Here is an 18,972-nt window from a genome sequence, read left to right as displayed (position 1 = left end):
AAGGCTCAAAGCAGCCACACCAACCAATAGGGCCATGGCGCACCGCAGTATGGAACTCAGTATGCAGCTATCCTCCACAGAGATAAGTCCCATGAGTACGCGACGGCTGGTGTGGAAGTTGGAGTGGCGGAGGCATCCCACTAAGTACGGCAACTATTGATAGTTGAAGTTGTGCGTCATATTGCTTGACGACCCTGTCATGTCCGTCACTTGCAAGTGGGCTGTCCAGCTCGTCTTAGTTAACGGTTGCTGACGGCCGGCACTCCCGTCGGCGCTGGCGGCTCGATGTCCAATTATTGCGAGTCGGCGCGTGGCTCCTCTGGTCATCTCGTCCACCTCGCCTTTGGCTGCCGCCTCACTTGGCAGGACGCTGACGGACTCAAGAATGAGGTCTGCGACGACGTCCAGCCCCACGACCGCGGACTTGCTGGGCCTGCCGGAAGAGAAGAAGCTGCAGTACACGACTGCAATGGACCAGCGCGTACAAGATGCAGCTCCTGGTGGTGCGCAACGCCCTTATACATGTATGCTGGTGGTCGCGAACGGCGCCTTTTACACCGGCAACGTCTTCGCGTTCAAGTCGTCCGTGGATCAGTCGCTTCGAAAATTCGTGATGGCCACGCTAATCTGGGTGGAGATCTCGTACGCGGTCGTGCTGACACCCACCCACGTGCCTTCATTCATGGCCGAGAGTGCCCCGAGGTTCGCCCAGGTTTCTGGTTCTGCTTTAAGAAGCTGATAAAGAAGTCGTAGGGATCTTTAGCTGTAACTCTAGCGGGTATGGACACGGTGGGGCTGATAGTGCAGAACACGTCGTTGATGACGGAGCAATTCCGCTGCAGAGCGCACTTTTACCTTGCAACCTCGCGTTCACCGCGAGACTGATGCTAGAACATACCTTACGAGGCGACGTACCAAGGTCGCGACCGACGCTGCGAACTGAATAAGTTGCCCGAGCCACGCTCTCCAGCGAATTTGACGTCTCGAGAGAATCAAAGCCTCATCGCCCGCCAAGGTACCAAACGCCGAGTTTCTAGCGCGAAAGTCTGAACCAGCTACCGAACACCATCCTGATAATTTTGGCTGGCGCGTACGTTCACGCAGTACCGATGTCGTGGCAGACGATTCAAACCAAGTTTCAGTGACGGGTTTCACAGTATTTAGCGTTGTTTTGAAGCTCGCTCTTCAAGAAGCAGCCCGATATAATGTCCTCGAGAGGCGCATCCGTAGTATCCGTTACCATGTGCACTCACGTCGGTGTGCCGAGTCGGCACTGCCGACCGTCCTCAACGCCACTCAATCGCCGATCGTTCTGCTCGTTACCCAGAAAAACTCGTTTCTCATGGTCAGGACGTTTGGTATGGCGCTGGCTGAAATTGCACCGCGCGCTACGAAAGCTGCGTTCGTTGTGTGGGCTACCCGCCGCCGTTCCAGAGCCTTGAAAATACAGGAGATAACTATCACGCGCCGCTCACAACGACATATACCATCAGGTGTATCCCCCTGCATGCCTTCACCAGCGCTTTATTCATGACGATGGCCGTCATCAACATCAACATTTCTAGCGGGGTGTGCCTTGATGGAAACGACAACAGCTTTGCTACCTCAGGACACGGCACGGTATTCATAGTTGGTCAGCTATTTTCGAGTGGTGGAACTTGCATCCAAGTTTCATCATCCTGGACCCTCATCCCAGTCCACCGATGTCTTCCCAGGCGCCGATTCTGGCCAGTCTTCGTGTGGCTCCTCTCCCTGACTCACCGTTGACTATTGTCTCGCTCGCCCAGACATCTCGAAGTGCTGCAGCCACTGATCCGACCATCTCGGACCTCATGAAGCGGCCAGCTGACAACCCACTGCGCAGTCAACTTCGCCTTCGCTTACAATGGGAGGCAGCCTACAAGATTCAGGTGTCAGTGTTCCGCAACTCCCTCGCGTGCCTTGCCGCTGTAATTTCCGTGAACGGATGCTTCTACGCTGGAAACATTTTCTCATCCAAGCCTTCTGTTGAACAATCCCCGCAGGAATTCATGATGGCGATATTAGTCTGGACTACGCTATCATTCGATGTCGTGTTGGTGGTTGCCCACCTTCCCTCTCTTAAGAGCCAACGCTTTCTCCACCACCCCGACTACAAGCCAAGTATTTGGTTCTGCGCGAAAAAGCTCATGAAAAAGTCGCCGCCTTACTTTGTTGTATCAATAGGAGGAGTGATTTGACTAGGTTTGCTTGTACAGCACACGGCGCTGATGAAGAAACTGTTTGTCTACAGACTGCACTTTTACCTCAGCGATGCGTGCAACCTTATATTCACAGCAGGTGTTACCCTCGCTGCCAGAAAAATATACTATACGGAGACGTACCAAGGACGTGACCGGCGTCTATCACTGAAGATTGGTTCCAAACCAAGAACTGCTTCGAGATTGCCACCTCGAGCACCATACCCAGCCCCACATTATCACGCACCGACTTTCTGGCGCGAATACCTCGCGAATTTGCCTTACGCAGCCCTCATAGCTCTGGCCGGAGGGTACGTTCACATAGTGTGTTCATACAACATTCTGAACCAGGGCACAATCGTCATCGTGTTATTCACGATGATTGGAGTTGCTATCAAACTAGCACTGCAAGAGATTGCCAGATTGTACGTTCTCAAGCAAGGAGTCCGCAGTATTCGCACCATGTGCGTGCTTGTCGGCGTGCCCACAGTGCTGATCGATACCCAAGCGCGGATAGCTTTACTCGGCACACAATCAAATTCCTTTCTAGTTAGCGGGACTGCCGCCATGGCCATAGCAGAACTATGTCTCCGAGCTGCCAAAGGTGCGTTTGTTGCTCGGACTATCCATCGCCGCGCCAAATCGCTCGAAGTTAATCTGCAACAGACATCCGCCAACGACGTTGATACCTGGGGACCACAGTTGTCGATATTGCCGCGTAACTTGGAGTTCGAGCTGTGGCGTCGACAAGTGCTGTCCTATCACACCGCGGAGATCACTGCCGACACATACGCGGAATACATCGCAATAGGGTGCTCGCAGTCAATCATCTTTTGGTTTGTAGGTCACCCGTTGTATCCAGCACTCCAGCTTAGCACTGGAAATGAGATGGGTGGTGGTGCTACATCCGAGCTGAATATTGCACGGTGGCGGATCAACCAGGTCGCGATGCTCACATTTCAATTCGTGGTGGAAATCTTCGTCGACTATGTGTGTGTCGTCGTGGAGATGGCGGCAGGCATCGATTTCGATCACATCAAGGACTTGGGAACGTTTCTCGGAGTGCTCTTCATGGCGGTGGCTGTCATCAACATCAGCATTTCGAGCGCCATCTATCTGCACGTCCCATAATGGATAATTGTCAGGCAGAAAATCTGACACTCACTGAGCGAATTGATATCGGAAACGGCTGAAGAACGCCACCGCGACCAGATCACCACGACATGCCCGCTATTTCGAGTCTTTAACGCGTCAAAAAGTAAAATAATCTTAGCGCATGCTGGACGTAGCGCTGCACTCGAGGTCCGACATGACATCCCGCACGTCGGTTCTAGCGAGTTCTCGAGTGGTTCCTCTGGCGCCCTCGTTCTTCAATTCTGTGTCTCCAGACCAAGCCATCAGAGACGTCGTGATCTCCAAGACGAATATCGACCTAATTCCAAGACCGGAAGGCAAGCGACTTCGCCACTACAGCAGTCAGCTACGATTCAATTTACAATGGAGACCAGCAGCCAAGATGCAACTTTTGGTAGTTCGCAATGCGCTGGCCTGCGCTGTCACTGCAGTACTTGTGAACGGGTGCTTCTACACGGGAAATGTTTTCTCATTCAAGTCTTCCACCAAGCAGTCACGACCAGAATTTCTCATGGCGTTGCTGGTGTGGACAGCACTAATCCACGCAGCCAAAATGATAGTTGCTTATGTCCCGATGCTGGTAAACCAGCGATTCATCGAGTCCCCAGACAGCAAGCCCAGCCTCTGGTTTTGCGCGCGAAAGCTTGTTATAAGCACGAGTCCGTATTTCACCGTGTTAATGGCTGGTATGATTGGCACGGGTCTTCTCATTCAGAATACATCGCTGATGCACGAACACTTCAAGTACAAACTACATTTCTACTTCGCCGCCTTGTGCAACCACGTATTCACTGCAGGCATTTCTCTGGCAGTGAGAAGCATCTACTATGAAGAAACCTGCCAGGGTCGAGATCGACGAAGTGCAATGAACCAAATGTCCGCACGAAAACTGACTATGAATACTCAACATCGACCACGGCACCGCCCTCCAGCACGACCAGGCCATCGGCCACTCAACTATCGCGCATCAGGCTTCTGGAAAGAGTTTGTTACAAAGTTCCCCAGTGCTCTCCTCGTCGCTCTGGCTGGGGGTTTCGTTCACATTGTGGCATGGTACAGGATTTTGGATCGAGGCACGGTGATAATCATGGGCTTCACTGCGTTTGGTATTGTCATCAAGCTTGGACTCCAGGAAGCTGCAAGACATTACATCATCAAGAAGCGAATCCGTAGCATCCGTACCATGTGTGTCCTCGTTGGCGTCCCAACTGTTCTTATTGATACTCAGGCGCGAATCGTGCTGTTGGGCTCTCAAACGAATACGTTTCTTGTGCTGGGGACGTTTGCGATGGCGATAGCGGAAATTTGTCTGCGAGTTGGGAAAGCAACTTACGTTGTCTGGGAAATCCGACGTCGTGAAGCTGCGCTAGAGCTAAACCTCTCACAGTTATCGACCCAAAGCGCCAGTTCTGGGTGTAGGGAGTCCTCATTGTTGTCGCTGAAGATGGAGTTTGATTTGTGGAGGAGGCAAGTGCTATCCTATCATACAGCAGAGGTGACGGCTGACATGTATGCCGAGTACATTGCAATTGGCTGTTCTCAATCGTTGATTTTCTGGTTTGTTGGCCATCCGTTCTACCCGGCACTGCAGCTAGGAACAGGAAGAGGATTGTCGGAGATCGACATCTCGAGATGGCGGTTCAATCAAGTGGCGATGCTGGGATTCCAGTTTGTGGTGGAGATCTTCGTTGACTACGTGTGTGTGGTGCTGGAGATGGCAGCAGGCATAAATTTCGACCGCATCGAAAGCCTCAGCACGTTTTTAGGCATGCTGTTCATGATAATGGCGGCCGTCAACATCAACGTCTCGAGCGCTGTTTATCTGAGCTGACTTTGGCAAGTGACGCTGGCACGATGGTAGTTAATTTGGTCGTAAGCTAACAGTTTTCAAAATGTTAAAGCGAACACAACGCGTCATCCCGTATCCATTTGCGGTACAGTCTTCGTCGACACAATACCGCTAGCTTCTCCGTGCATAACTTCGGCGTGTTGTGTCTAGCAGCTCAGGCTATCAGTTGCACAACATCTATGGAAAGTAAGGGGGGGGGGCAGTTCAACCAGGTAGCGATGCTGGCCTTTCAATTCGTGATCGAAATCTTCGTCGACCATGTGTGTGTTGTCGCGGTGATGGCGACAGGCATCGCTTTCGATCACACCAAGGACTTAGGAACGTTTCTCGGGGTTTTGTTCATGGTGGCGATGGCTGTCATCAACATCACTTCGCCTACTTGTGCGTCCCATTACGGCAACAGATCGCTGTCATGCTGTGAAAGCTTGAAATCTGACCCAGGCAGAGCATAGTGCGGTGCTTTAGCTTCAGAAACGGCCGACCAACGCCAACGTGACCAGATCGCTATGGTACACGCCCCGCTATTTCGGGTTGCCTTTGTCAAACTATTGTTGCAGTGGTGAGACGGTTAACGGGGGCTTTTCCTGTGGCATCAAGCTACGTAGAACAAGGACCCACGTCCGGCATGGCATCGCGTACCTCGATGCTAGCGAGTTCTCGCGTGGCCCCTCTTTCGGCCTCGTTGGTCCTCTCCTCTGTTTCCCCAGACCAAACCATCAGGGATGCCGTGCTCTCCAAATCGAGTATAGTTTTCCTTCCACGACCAGAAGAGAAGCGACTTCGTCACTACAGCAGCCAACTACGCCCGCATTTACAGTGGGGACCAGCAGCCAAGATACAGCTTTTAGTGGTTCGCAACGCGCTTGCCTGCCTTGCCACTGCGGTGTTCGTGAATGGGTGCTACTACATGGGGAACATTTTCTCGTTCAAGCCATCCACAAAACAATCGCGACCTGAATTTCTTATGGCTATGCTGCTGTGGACAGCGGTAATGCACATTGTCATTATGACCATTGCGCACCTCCCTGTTCTGACAACTCAACGTTTTCTCCGGTTCCCGGACAGTAAACCCAGTCGTTTGTTTTGCATTAGAAAACTCACGATCAGCTCGAGCCCCTACTTTGCTGCGACACTGGCGGGTATGGTCGGACTGGGCATACTCGTGCAAAATACGTCGCTGATGTACGAAAACTTCAAGTACAAATTGCACTTCTACCTCAGCGTCTTGTGTAATTTTATATGCACAGCAGGCGTCTCTTTCGCGGTTAGAACAATTTACTACGAAGAAACGTGCAATGGTCGAGATCGACGAAGTGCAATGAACCAAATGTCCGCACGAAGACTGACTATGAACACTCAATATCGACCACGGCACCGCCCTCCAGCACGAAAAGGCCATCGGCCACTCAACTATCGCGCATCAGGCTTCTGGAAAGAGTTTGTTGCAAAGTTCCCCAGTCCTCTCATCGTCGCTCTGGCTGGGGGTTTCGTTCACATTGTGGCATGGTACAGGATTTTGGATCGAGGCACGGTGATAATCATGGGCTTCACTGCGCTTGGTATTGTCATCAAACTTGGACTCCAGGAAGCTGCAAGACATTACATCATCAAGAAGCGAATCCGCAGTATCCACACGATGTGCATCCTCGTTGGCGTCCCAACTGTTCTTATTGATACTCAGGCGCGAATCGTGATGTTGGGCTCTCAAACGAATACGTTTCTTGTGCTGGGGACGTTTGCGATGGCGATAGCGGAAATTTGTCTGCGAGTTGGGAAAGCAACTTACGTTGTCTGGGAAATCCGACGTCGTGAAGCTGTGCTAGAGCTAAACCTCTCACAGTTATCGACCCAAAGCGCCAGTTCTGGGTGTAGGGAGTCCTCATTGTTGTCGCTGAAGATGGAGTTTGATTTGTGGAGGAGGCAAGTGCTATCCTATCATACAGCAGAGGTGACGGCTGACATGTATGCCGAGTACATTGCAATTGGCTGTTCTCAATCGTTGATTTTCTGGTTTGTTGGCCATCCGTTCTACCCGGCACTGCACCTAGGAACAGGAAGAGGTTCGTCGGAGGTCGACATCTCGAGATGGCGGTTCAATCAAGTGGCGATGCTGGGATTCCAGTTTGTGGTGGAGATCTTCGTTGACTACGTGTGTGTGGTGCTGGAGATGGCAGCAGGCATAAATTTCGACCGCATCGAAAGCCTCAGCACGTTTTTAGGCGTGCTGTTCATGACAATGGCGGCCATCAACATCAATATCTCGACTGCTGTTTATCTGAGCTGACTTTCCACGTTGCTAGTGCCCTTGATTTTTACAGCTTGATCGATAGATCGAGCAATTTTTTGTGCTTAGCAAATATTTGTTTTAAACTGAATGCAATGCACTGTAGAGCTCTAGATGCACGAACTCGGTTGTCTAAAAGCAGCCCAACCTTTCGTAATCTCGACTCTATTGTTGCACTCATTCATGGGATGTACAGAGCGTAATATGAGTTTTCAATAGGCTCTGCTTCGTCAAGTATTCCTCCCATCACATGCCAGCGAGTTTTCGTGTTGCACCCCGCGTTGCGAGTTTCCCTGTCATCTCCGTGAGCCACTTTCGAGAAGCTGTCACACGAGTGGGAGACGAAGTGTACTCAAGCCAGCAGCTCCTCCAGGTGCACGGAGCTACTGCTGGTAAAATCCAACTCCTTGTGCTTCGCAACGCGCTCGCCTGTGTGATGTGTGCTGTGGCAACTAACGGTTGCTTCTATGCCGGGAATATTTTCTCGCACAAACCTTCGACCAAGCAAACGCGTTCCGAATTTTTGATGGCCACGCTGCTCTGGAGTGCCATATCATTTAGTGCTATTATGTTAATCGCCCATTTGCCTTCATTATTGACCCAGCGGTTCCTCAAGTTTCCCGATTATCACCCTGGGGTCTGGTTTTGCGCGAAAAAACTCATGAAAGGCTCAAGCCCATACTTTGCTGCTACTCTAGGAAGTATGGTATGTCTCGGTTTGCTAGTGCAGCACACCCCGGTCCTTATGAGAGACATCTCCCAGTTCAAGCTACACTTTTATCTTGGCGATTTGTGCAATTTGATTTTCACAGCAGGCATCACTCTAACTGTACGGCGAATCTACTACAAGGAGACTCAGCAAGGTCGCGAGCGGAGTCTTACTCTAAAAGTCCAGATAGCATCACAATCGGCGCCTCAAGCAATGGCTCGAGTGAAGAAGTTCCGTCCACCGAGCTTCTGGCGCGAATACCGTAAGAAACTACCCGACGCAGTTCTTGTCGCTTTTGCTGGAGGATACGTTCATGCCGTTTCTTCATTCCGGATTTTGGATCGGGGAGAAATGGCCATTGGGTTGTTCGCTTTGTCCGGCGTCATACTTAAACTTGCTATCCAAGAAAGCGCAAAGCGGTACATCATCAGGAAAGGGGTTCGCAGTATCCACACCATGTGCGTGATCGTGGGGGTGCCCACTGTGTTGATCAATACACAGACACGACTCGTTCTGTTGGGTACTCAGACTAACGCACTGTTGGTCACTGGTACGTTCGGCATGGCGTTAGCTGAGGTATGTCTGCGCGCTGGAAAAGCGGTATACATCGTTTGGGGGATTCGCCGCCGCGCTAGAGCTGATGGACAAGTGTATCAGCAGTGTTCTCTCGTGTCGACGACCTCAAAAAGTCGCAAGAGCAGCAGTGTGTTCCCGTCCTTCACCCCACCTATTGTGAAGATGGAGTTCAAACAGTGGCGGCGACAGGTTTTATCCTACCACACTGCAGAGCTGACTGCCGATATGTACGCTGAGTACATTGCAATCGGGTGCTCACACTCGATTATGTTCTGGTATGCCGGTCACCCGTTCTACCCGGCACTGAGAGTCAAAGCTGGCGGCAACTTGTCCGAGGGAATTACGAGATGGAGGATCAACCAGATAGTAATGTTGGCATTCCAGTTCGTTGTGGTCGTCATCGTGGATTACATCTGTGTCGTGATGGAGATGGCGATTGGAATTGAGTTCAATCGCATTAAAGGTCTCAGCGCGTTTCTTGGGGTGCTGTTCATGGCCATGGCTGTCCTCACCATCAACATCTCGGCTAGCATCTACCTATCTTGAACTACTATAATCGGCACAATAAACGATATGGAGGGTCAAAAAGATGCCGCCTAACTTGCATTTCCTGATCAATTCCAAGATCGAATTGGCTTTGCAAGACATCTTCGAATTAATTAAAGTTTGATCTTGCTGGAAGCGTACAGGTGGGTTTATCGGGCGTAGACGAGAATATACACAGAACTCCGTGATATCAACGGCGGTGTTCCTTCGTTGCTTACTGTGTTTTGCACTTTGTTTACTTTGCTTACTTTGCAGCAGTGTAGCTGAAAAAACATGCAAATTGAGATGTTGAACATACCAATTTATTTGGTGATGCTGGCTACAGGGATAAGTATTGCGACAACGGTGCAACCGAGTTATCCCAGGTTCCACACGTACTGGTACGGTATGGTCCTTGCCAACGCTTGCTACACACGCTCTCAACTCATGGTTTCTTGATATATGAATAATCTATGTAGTACAGCGGTGTCGTGAATCGGCTCTCGCTCGAGATATGTATGGGCTCGTGGGTTCGTCTGTACCTGCTGTATAGTATTGCACTCGCGTACGAATAAATTGTTCGTTGACGCATATCACGATAATTGCGACAATGACGCTGTATCTATTGGATGGGTCCATAAATATACAAAAAAATCTGTTGATCATTGGAAAACTGTGCGCTGATAGAATGCTTTGTTTATTTTACTTCGAGTAATCCGACTACACTGTATTTTGTACCCTTGCCCATATTCGCATCGCTCGCATATCGACACCAACACCGACCACTTTGAAGAATCTTGTCAATGGCCTAGCCTTGAATACATATTTTGAACAGAGTCGGTTGGGCGAGCTCGGTCGTATTCCTTGTTGATGCTGGGGCTGGCAAACAGCACTGGGTCTAGCTCGACTCCGCGAAGCCCAACTAAGAGCGTATAGTTCCTGTTGGAGATCCGAAGATACGTCCGATTCGCTCAAGCGCTCCCGACCAAGTGACACCCCACGGAATGAGTACTTTATGAGCTTAATGATATATGATGCAGGAAACGGATTTCATCTGGTGGAGAGAACGGCAAAATGAACACGACAACATACCCAAATAATGTTGGTCCTGCTTACTAACGAAAAGAAAATGAAAAAGAAAGAAATTACCTAGTATCCAACCCACATTTTGTTTAGTAAGCACACTGAGCTCATCCTTTTTTAAAAGGATGTTTAAAGATTCATTAAAATGAACCTTTAAACAGCTTGTGCCATAGCAAACATTCTGCATGGACACTGGCCTCTGGGCGTGCACATGTACGGTGAAATTCGAGATCTATTCATCCGTTGAAAGCAGCAACAAGAATGCAGCAACAATAATCCCCTCGACTTGCTCAAGCAGGACGATGACTCGGGCGCGGAAGACCATCGATCGATAGGTTCCGTCGAAGTGCTTGAGACAAAGAACGCTAATCAGACCGAAGATGTTGTTGAGACGGTGGCGGTGTCTGACGCGGTAAAAATTCGCCATTGACGTGGAGAAGTCTGCTGTTGCTGGGAAGAGCAAGCCCAGGCGGAACGGCAAGTTCCTGCCGTCTTCAAGTTGTTTTGGCCTACAACAGAATAAAAATCTTGATTCCTGTGAACCAGGGACGCGTAGCGGCGTGGCGACGGAGTTACCGAATGTTTGTAAGCAAATAACTACTAGTTTTTGAGATCAAATCGAAACGTGGCACCATGTATTCAACTGCTTACTACGACGAAGTACAGTCTTGTAAACTCTAATCTCAATCGACAGACGGACTGTGTCGCATGGTATACGGATAACGCGCACGATGACATTGATGAGTTGTGCTTGACTTGATGCATTTGGTGTGCGAGCCAATTTATCATAGGAGTTGACACTTGCTTCGCTGGTCCGCAATCTATAACTTCAATAAAACTTAGCAAACATGTACGCTGGTTGTTAGACCGGCCTGGGTGGCTCACCGTTATCCGTTTCTACTGCATAAGTACCCGAAATGCAACTTGTGGCGTATGTGTCTTTCAGCTGATAATATATCCAATCACGCACCATGGTCTCAGTTTTTGTTTTGTTTAGCATTGTCTTTCCTATTTTGCGTCTTCACGCCGCTATCTCAGCCTCCTACTGCGATAAAGATCTAAAACAGTCAAACTATTTTGTTTTTGTTTTTCGTTTGCGATTTTTGCCGATTGCAGTCGGGGTGAACACTGCAACACTGTGTCAAACCCCGTTGACCGGGTCCATCCGTTACCTGGCGGCTACAGCATAAAAGTTGATTTCAGTGTTAACACTTATGCTTGGACCAGCGAATCGGGATGATTGCTCCACCCTAAAGCTCACTGAATGCCAACCGGATGAAAGCAACCGCGTCATCCGAGACGGTGGCGTTGTCGGATGCAATGGGAACTTCAATTGGGAGAAGCAGACTGGGGACAAGTCCCGTCGTCTTTCAAGTTGAAGTGGACATGGCTACATTGTATCTTTTGACATCGAAATCCCTCGATCTTGCGTTTAGTCGACGTCACAGATATCGGATCCCATGCGTTGTGCGGTGGTGGTGACCGGTGCCTCGAGAGGCTTCGGACGCTGCTTGGCGCTCGATTTCGCCCGGGAACTCGCCGCGAGCGACTTGGACCTGGTAAACCTACCTACCCCACCATTACCATCGGGTTTGCAGTCGTTTCAAGTCTGACGACATCGTGTACGGAGCAGTTCCTGTGGGCTCGAGACGGAAACGGTCTGAGCGAGACCTCGCGGCAGGTTCACGAGGCTCGACGCTCTCTGCTGCAAAATGGAAACCTCCGCGTGTTCACTGAGACCGTGGACCTCAGCGCCAGCGCCGACTACACGGCGAAAGTCGACGCGTTGTTGGCTCAGTTGACGTCGGTGGAGCGTTACCACCGCGTCTTCCTCGTGCACAATGCGGGGGCCCTCGGGGCCTTGGGCTTCGCGCTGGAGTAGCGTATGTGTTGCCTCCTGTCTTTCAGCTGATAATATCCAATCACGCACCATGGTCTCAGTTTTTGTTTTGTTTAGCATTTTCTTTCCTGTTTTGCGTCTTCACGCAGCTATTTCAGCGTCCTACTGCGATAAAGATCTAAAGCAGTCACGCTTTTTTTTTGCGGTTATTGCCGATGCCACGCCCGAGTCCGGCACCTCGGACGAGTTCCTCGAGTTCGAAGGCACCACCATCTTCGCTCGCGCCCCGTCACCCACTTACCGCTACTCGATGTCGCTCAAGAGTGGTAAACTCCGCATCTGGCTCGAAAACGGCGAGAGCAAGAAGCAGTGGCAAGTACTTAGTACTGTACCAGTAGTCGACAGCTTAGGTTGAAGCTGTTGAGCATCAGCAGACTTCTAAATATTTGCTGCTATGGAAACTAGGTGCTCTACCAAGTTGAGCCTCGACGGCTATGTGGACACCACCAACGCCATTCCCAACGTTACGGCCTCGGACTATCTGGAGTCAACTGCAGTCGGGGTGAGTACTGCATCAAACCCCGTTGACCGGGTCCATCCGTTACCCGGCGGCTACAGCAAAAAAGTTGAGTTCAGTGTTAAACATTTATGCTTGGACCAGCGAATCGGGATGATTGCTCCACCCTTCATCCGAGACGGTGGCGTTGTCGGATGCAATGGGAACTTCAGCAGACTGGGACGGGACCCCGTCGTCTTTCAAGTTGAAGTGGACATGGCTACATTGTATCTTTTGACATCGAAATCCCTCGATCTTGCGTTTAGTCGACGTCACAGATATCGGATCCCATGCGTTGTGCGGTGGTGGTGACCGGTGCCTCGAGAGGCTTCGGACGCTGCTTGGCGCTCGATTTCGCCCGGGAACTCGCCGCGAGCGACTTGGACCTGGTAAACCTACCTACCCCACCATTACCATCGGGTTTGCAGTCGTTTCAAGTCTGACGACATCGTGTACGGAGCAGTTCCTGTGGGCTCGAGACGGAAACGGTCTGAGCGAGACCTCGCGGCAGGTTCACGAGGCTCGACGCTCTCTGCTGCAAAATGGAAACCTCCGCGTGTTCACTGAGACCGTGGACCTCAGCGCCAGCGCCGACTACACGGCGAAAGTCGACGCGTTGTTGGCTCAGTTGACGTCGGTGGAGCGTTACCACCGCGTCTTCCTCGTGCACAATGCGGGGGCCCTCGGGGCCTTGGGCTTCGCGCAGGAGTGTCCGTCTCCGAGTGCCATGGCGCGGCACTTCGAGCTCAACGTGACGTCGGTCATGTGGCTCAACAAGCGCTTCCTCGACGTCTTCGGCGCCTCTCGCCGTGAGGTGAGCGCTGCCACCACCACCACCACCACATGGCCGTCCTCGCTGAGTCAGGCGGTGGCGGATGGCCTGACCACGGCGCTGGTCATCGTGAACGTGTCGTCGCGATCAGCGATCGCCCCTTATCCGACCTTGAGCCAGTACTGCACGGCCAAAGCTGCCCGCGAGATGCACTTCCGCGTGCTGGCGCTGGAGCAGGGCGGCTGCAACTGCAACTGCAATTGCAACGAGGTGGCGGTGCTGTCGTACTCGCCCGGGGCCATGGACACCGACATGCAGAAGACGATGCGGGAGTCGCCGCTCATGGCCCCGCAGCTGGCCAAGTGGTTCATGAAGATGAAGGAGCAGGGCACGCTGGTCCCCACCGCACAGTCGTCTCGCCGCGGAGTCGCGGTCGCCATCAGCGGAAAGTTCGTGTCTGGCAAGTACGTCACGTTCGACGAGCTTAACTTCGTCGACGAGCCCTAAAAGGATGGTCATCCTTTAATCTTTTGCGCAGATGGATGAACAGCTAATACATACATGTATGCGTTGCTCTATGCTTAGTGCAAGTGGACGCTTTCGTTCGAGGAGGTGGTCACCTCGGACGAGAATACGAAGAATCGAGACGAAAATATTGTGTCACCCAATGCAACTTTGTGATCGCGTGCGCTGTCCGATCGACGGATCCGCCAGCCTTTTGATCTTCATTGACGATCGCCTCGAACACAAAATGTAGCCAGCCAGGTATATGTAGCAAGTCGCCACTTTGTACTGAAAGCTGAACGGGTTCCACCGGTAAAGCGAAGTGAAGTGGGCATCGTTTCGTTGGGGGCAAATCCGTCCGCTGGTGGATTTCATCGCACAAAAACGAAAATTGCCGCGCAACTCGCAACTCGCACCAAAACGTGACAGGGGAGGCCAGTTAGTTTACCACGCAAGACGAGGAGAGGAGGATCGGTTTGGATGGCAGCACCTGTTGTGACGTCGCGCGTGGCAAGGGGAGACCGAGTCTCGCGACCAGAGACCAGATGCCACCAGGTGGTTTCCGGGTTCGTGCCTGGTCACATCGGCGCTCGAGAATGTCTTGGCCATCAAGGGCGGCGGCAGTGAACTGTGCCGACAAGTGAAAAGCTGGAAGGTCGGTGCAGGTGATGAACTCCCCACCCCATGAGCTGCAACTGCAGTCGTCACAACTGAGAGAGCTAACTACATATAACTGAGTCTTTCGCGTGCATCTTTACTGCACCTCCACTTTACGCGAGGGCGGCGGCGGTCGTCACGTCGACTTGGCCATGCACTTGCCTGTGTGGCTGCGTAGAGGTCTCCAGCCGATTCAAGGTTTCCCTCCATTGGTAACTTTACACTGCGCCGCAAAGCACACCCACCCACTGACCCCAGCAGCGCCAGCCAAGCAGCTACATGTATTGCTGCAGACGGCATTGCCGTCGCAGCATTTCGCAAGTGTTAACACTACTGTATGATCAATGCGCCAGCGCAGTTAATACTGGTACAGTAGCCTAAAGCGCAATTACAGAGTAACGGGGTGACTTATAGCATGTTATAGTGAAACCGAGATAAAAAAAGTTAGTGCTCCGCGCGCTGATTGGCCGGCGCGTTCCGCCCAGCACTTTTTCCCCTAAACAGACAGAGAGCCGTGCGCCTATCTTACGCACTATCCTCTGCCTCGCCCGCTGGCTCTCCGGTCAGTCTGTCAATCGCCACTAGGCATCGCACACGGGAACTCGCTGCAGCAGCGAACGGATCAGCGCGGCGGCGAGCGGCAACTTGGGCGCGGCAACGGATTCTGCAGCTTAAAGCGACAGGGAGCCACGACAAATTCCCTCACCCGACACTCACGCGGAGTGGAGTATCCAACCCCGTTAGGATAGTGCTAACCAGCCAGCGGTTAGACACCACCTAAACAGGCAACGAAACAGGAAAGCAAAGCGATGCGCGTGTACTCGGCGGCAATTGCCGCAGCTGCGGCGCTGAGTGTCGCAGCGGCGCTAACGTCCACGACGCAAACGTCCACCTCGACACCTTCCACGGTGTCCACGTCGTCAGGCAGCGGCAATTCCATTACGGCCACCGCCGGCTCCGTGTCCTGCGTGTTCCGCTACTCGATGCCGACGGCCTCGAACCTGCCGAGCGGAGTGTCCACCTCCAAGACCACAACGTCCTCCAGCAGCAATGGTGACACCCAACAGAAGGACGGATCCAGCAACGTGAACAGCAGTGTGGGCGACGGGTCCTCCGACAGGCCCGGCACAGTCAGCGTGGGCTCCGACGGCTCGAGCGCGTCCACCGACACGGGTTCGAGCAAGAAGGACCCTTCGCAGGGCACTTCGTCCACCGGTTCGGGGTCGTCCACGCAGACGTCCACCACTAAGACGCCGACGTCCACGACCAAGACGCCGACGTCCACCACCAAGACGCCGTCGGCGACGACCGAGACGCCCAGTGCCACCACCAAGACGCCCAGCACAGCCACCTCGGCTTCCTCCACGTCCACGGAGACCACTGCGCCGTCCACGGTCACAACCGGCTCGACGAACGGCGGCCGTCACCTCATGGGCGAGGCTGGCTTGGCCGCACTTGCCGACACCACGACCGGCGTGACGGGTGCCGTATCGACAGCGTCGTCGGGCGACACGGGCCTAACCACGACCACGACGGCCACCACGGCGCCGACTGCAACTACGGCCACGCCGTCGTCGACCACCAAGACCCCGTCCACTTCCAAGACGACGGGAACCACGAAGGGCAATACGACGACCACGGCCACGACGGCTCCTACCACGAAAACGACGACCGGCTCGTCGTCCATGACGGGATCTGCGGGCGTTGTCGGCAGCTCCACGTCGGGATCGACAACCATCGAGTTCAGCTGCGACTCGACGTTCTACGGCGCGTGGGCCAAGATGGGGCTCACGTGTGACGGCACGGAGCTGGACGTGGCGTCGGCGGCGGCGTCCACTGAATGTCTGATCTACTCGGGCACGTCGTCGGGCACGGAGATCTCGGACCTGGCCACGTGCATGTCGGTGTGCCGCTTCCCGGCCTGCAACAACGGCACGTGGGACTACTCGTCCGAGGACGGCATCAACTCGGAGGTGTACGCGGGGCTGGACTTGATCACTCTCATGGGCTACGCCGGCACGCAGGCGGCGGAGGCCGTCGCCGACGCGGTGCAGCAGCCGTTCTCGAACCTGACTTTTGCTGCCACCACCGAGTGCGCGTACAAGAGCGACAACTCGTTCAGCTCCTGCCAGTGTGCCGGTGCGACGACCACCACATCGTCGTCCAGTACGTCCGGCACGTCGACGACGTCCAACTCGGAGTACTCGGTGCCGGTGAACAAAGGCCTCGAGGACTCGGACCACTGGTCGGACGGCACGAAGAAGACGACGGTTGACAAGGCCGGTATCGCCTCGACGACGATCGGAAGCAGCGCTGCTACTGTGTCGGTTGTTGCCGGTGGTGTCATGTCGGTGGCCAGTGGCATTGTCGGCGGCACTTCCGCCGGTGTGGCTTCGGGTGTGTCGGCGGCGGCCAGTGTGGGTATCACCATGGCTGCGGTGGACATTTGCCAGTTCTCGATCATGCTGAACCAGATGAACGTGGACGCGCGTCCGCGTTTCATGGAGAATATGGGCAAGAAGATGGCGCCGGCTGCCTTCACGTTCCTGCCCTTCGGCAAGACCAACTCGTCGTCGGATGAAGAGAGCTCCAATTCGCGTCGTCTTACGACTGGCAGCGCGAGCAGCAACTCCACCTCTGGATCGGGATCAACTTCTTCGACGACGGGCGTGCAGGGTATGGAGAAGTATGCGGCGCTCATTGGTGTTCAGGCCGACATGTTGTTTTACTTGGCTGTGGCTGGCATTGCCTGCATGGTTGGCTGTCTGTTCGGTGCGTACGCCATTGCTATGGGCGTGTGCTACTTCGTGGTGGAGGACTTCCCGACGTTCAGTCAGAAGTGGCTGGACAAGGCCATCGGCGTGCTCATGATGATTCTGATCCTGTCCGAGTACGTTGTTGGCGCTACGGGCATGTACGAGATCTGCTACTGTATCGACCACAACACAATGGGTTTGAGCTTCTTCCTGGCCGTTATCACGCTACTGTGCTTGGCCTTCGGTACGATCCTGTACGGTGTGCTGGTCATCAAGAACAACGAGGACGAGCTGCGCGATCTGGGCACGAAGGACCACTTCGAGAAAAAGTTCCACGCGCGTTACGGTCCGCTGTACGACGAGCACAGCTTTGAGGGCCGCTTTTTCTTCGCGCCCAAACTGCTGCTGGCTCTGCTGACGGGCATGACGACGGGCATGGTCTGGATCCAGGGTCTGTGGCAGATCGTCGTCCTCATCGCGTTCCACATTGCGTTCCTGCTGTACCTAGAGATCAAGCAGCCGTACCCCACCGCCTTCGTGCAGAAGACGTCTAGCTTCGTCATCATCATCAAGATTTCGGCTCTCTTCCTGAGCTTCTTCCTGCTGTCGAGCGCCACGAGCTTCACCGAGAGCATCCCGGACGATCTCCGCGAAGGTGTGGCCTTCGCCATCGTTGGTCTGCAGGTGCTGGTGCTGGTGTGCCTCATGATCCGCCAAGTCTACATCTTCTACCGCACGTGGAAGCTCAAGCGTGACGGCGGCGGGGACGACAAGACCGTGACTGTGCAGACCACCAACGCCCGTGAGGGCTCCGAGGCCTTCTTCGCCCTGGGCGGTGAGCCGCAATACTACAACAACGGCAACCAGGTCCGTGGCAACTCACTGGCTGTGCTGGGCGATGACTCCACCCCGAGGATGCAGGCCCCCCGCCAGTACGCGCAGGAAACTCCTGCCAACTACCACCCCGGCAACCGGCTCCGTGGCCTGCAGCCGCAGGGCGGCCACATGCAGCGCACCCACACCGTGGTGCAGCACGAGATGCACCACCGCAACAACGAAGTCGACCTGTAGAGCGGAATTGCTGCGGATACCAGGCGTGTGGAAGGCGGCCACAATATGCCAGTCGACCAAACGTCTGACGTTTGAGAAACCGAGCGCTAGGTTTTTTGCTTGCTTCGTCTAATAAGCACTACGTGTTTTTCATTTAGTAGCGTCTTGCTTGGTTGTTGTTGCATTTGATTGAGTACACGTGGAGTTGATTGCTTCATTCTTGCGTGCTTTCCTCTGTTCGATCACTTGTACTGTGGCGGTAGCAGTTTAGGTGTCAAGCTTCTTAGGTGGCGAGTTTCGTGTTATCAGCGAGATAGTCGTCGTCTAGTACACTACGATCGAAATCATTTTGTTAGGATGCAATCCATCGAATCGTGAACAAAATGTTTGGAAGATGCTCGAGCATTATCCAACAACAAACGTTCAGGTACTTTGGATGCGGCACCTACAAAAGGTAA

The 18,972-nt window shown here is 53.3% G+C and overlaps 2 protein-coding genes across 3 annotated transcripts; both read left to right on the top strand.

Moving 5' to 3' along the window:
* Positions 1–385: 385 nt before the first annotated feature.
* Positions 386–9,317, top strand: IUM83_10660 (uncharacterized protein; the record flags this gene model as incomplete). 2 transcript variants are annotated; one of them, XM_067935175.1, is made up of 2 exons in its annotated part: positions 386–702; positions 8,885–9,317. In XM_067935175.1, the coding sequence occupies 2 exons, from the start codon at positions 386–388 to the stop codon at positions 9,315–9,317; spliced, it is 750 nt and encodes a 249-aa protein (XP_067791531.1). The 2 variants fall into 2 exon arrangements, with proteins under 2 accessions (XP_067791531.1, XP_067791530.1); XM_067935176.1 differs by lacking the exon at positions 8,885–9,317 and having other exon boundaries at positions 386–739.
* A 4,185-nt stretch (positions 9,318–13,502) lies between these two features.
* Positions 13,503–18,535, top strand: IUM83_10659 (TRP-like family; the record flags this gene model as incomplete). The annotated part of the gene is made up of 3 exons (XM_067935174.1): positions 13,503–14,011; positions 14,133–14,149; positions 15,633–18,535. The coding sequence occupies 3 exons, from the start codon at positions 13,503–13,505 to the stop codon at positions 18,533–18,535; spliced, it is 3,429 nt and encodes a 1,142-aa protein (XP_067791422.1).
* Between the last annotated feature and the right edge of the window lie 437 nt (positions 18,536–18,972).

This window comes from Phytophthora cinnamomi (assembly GCF_018691715.1).
Source record: "Phytophthora cinnamomi strain GKB4 chromosome Unknown Contig39, whole genome shotgun sequence".
NCBI classification, from domain to species: domain Eukaryota; phylum Oomycota; class Peronosporomycetes; order Peronosporales; family Peronosporaceae; genus Phytophthora; species Phytophthora cinnamomi.
This window is presented reverse-complemented; position numbering and strand designations above follow the sequence as displayed.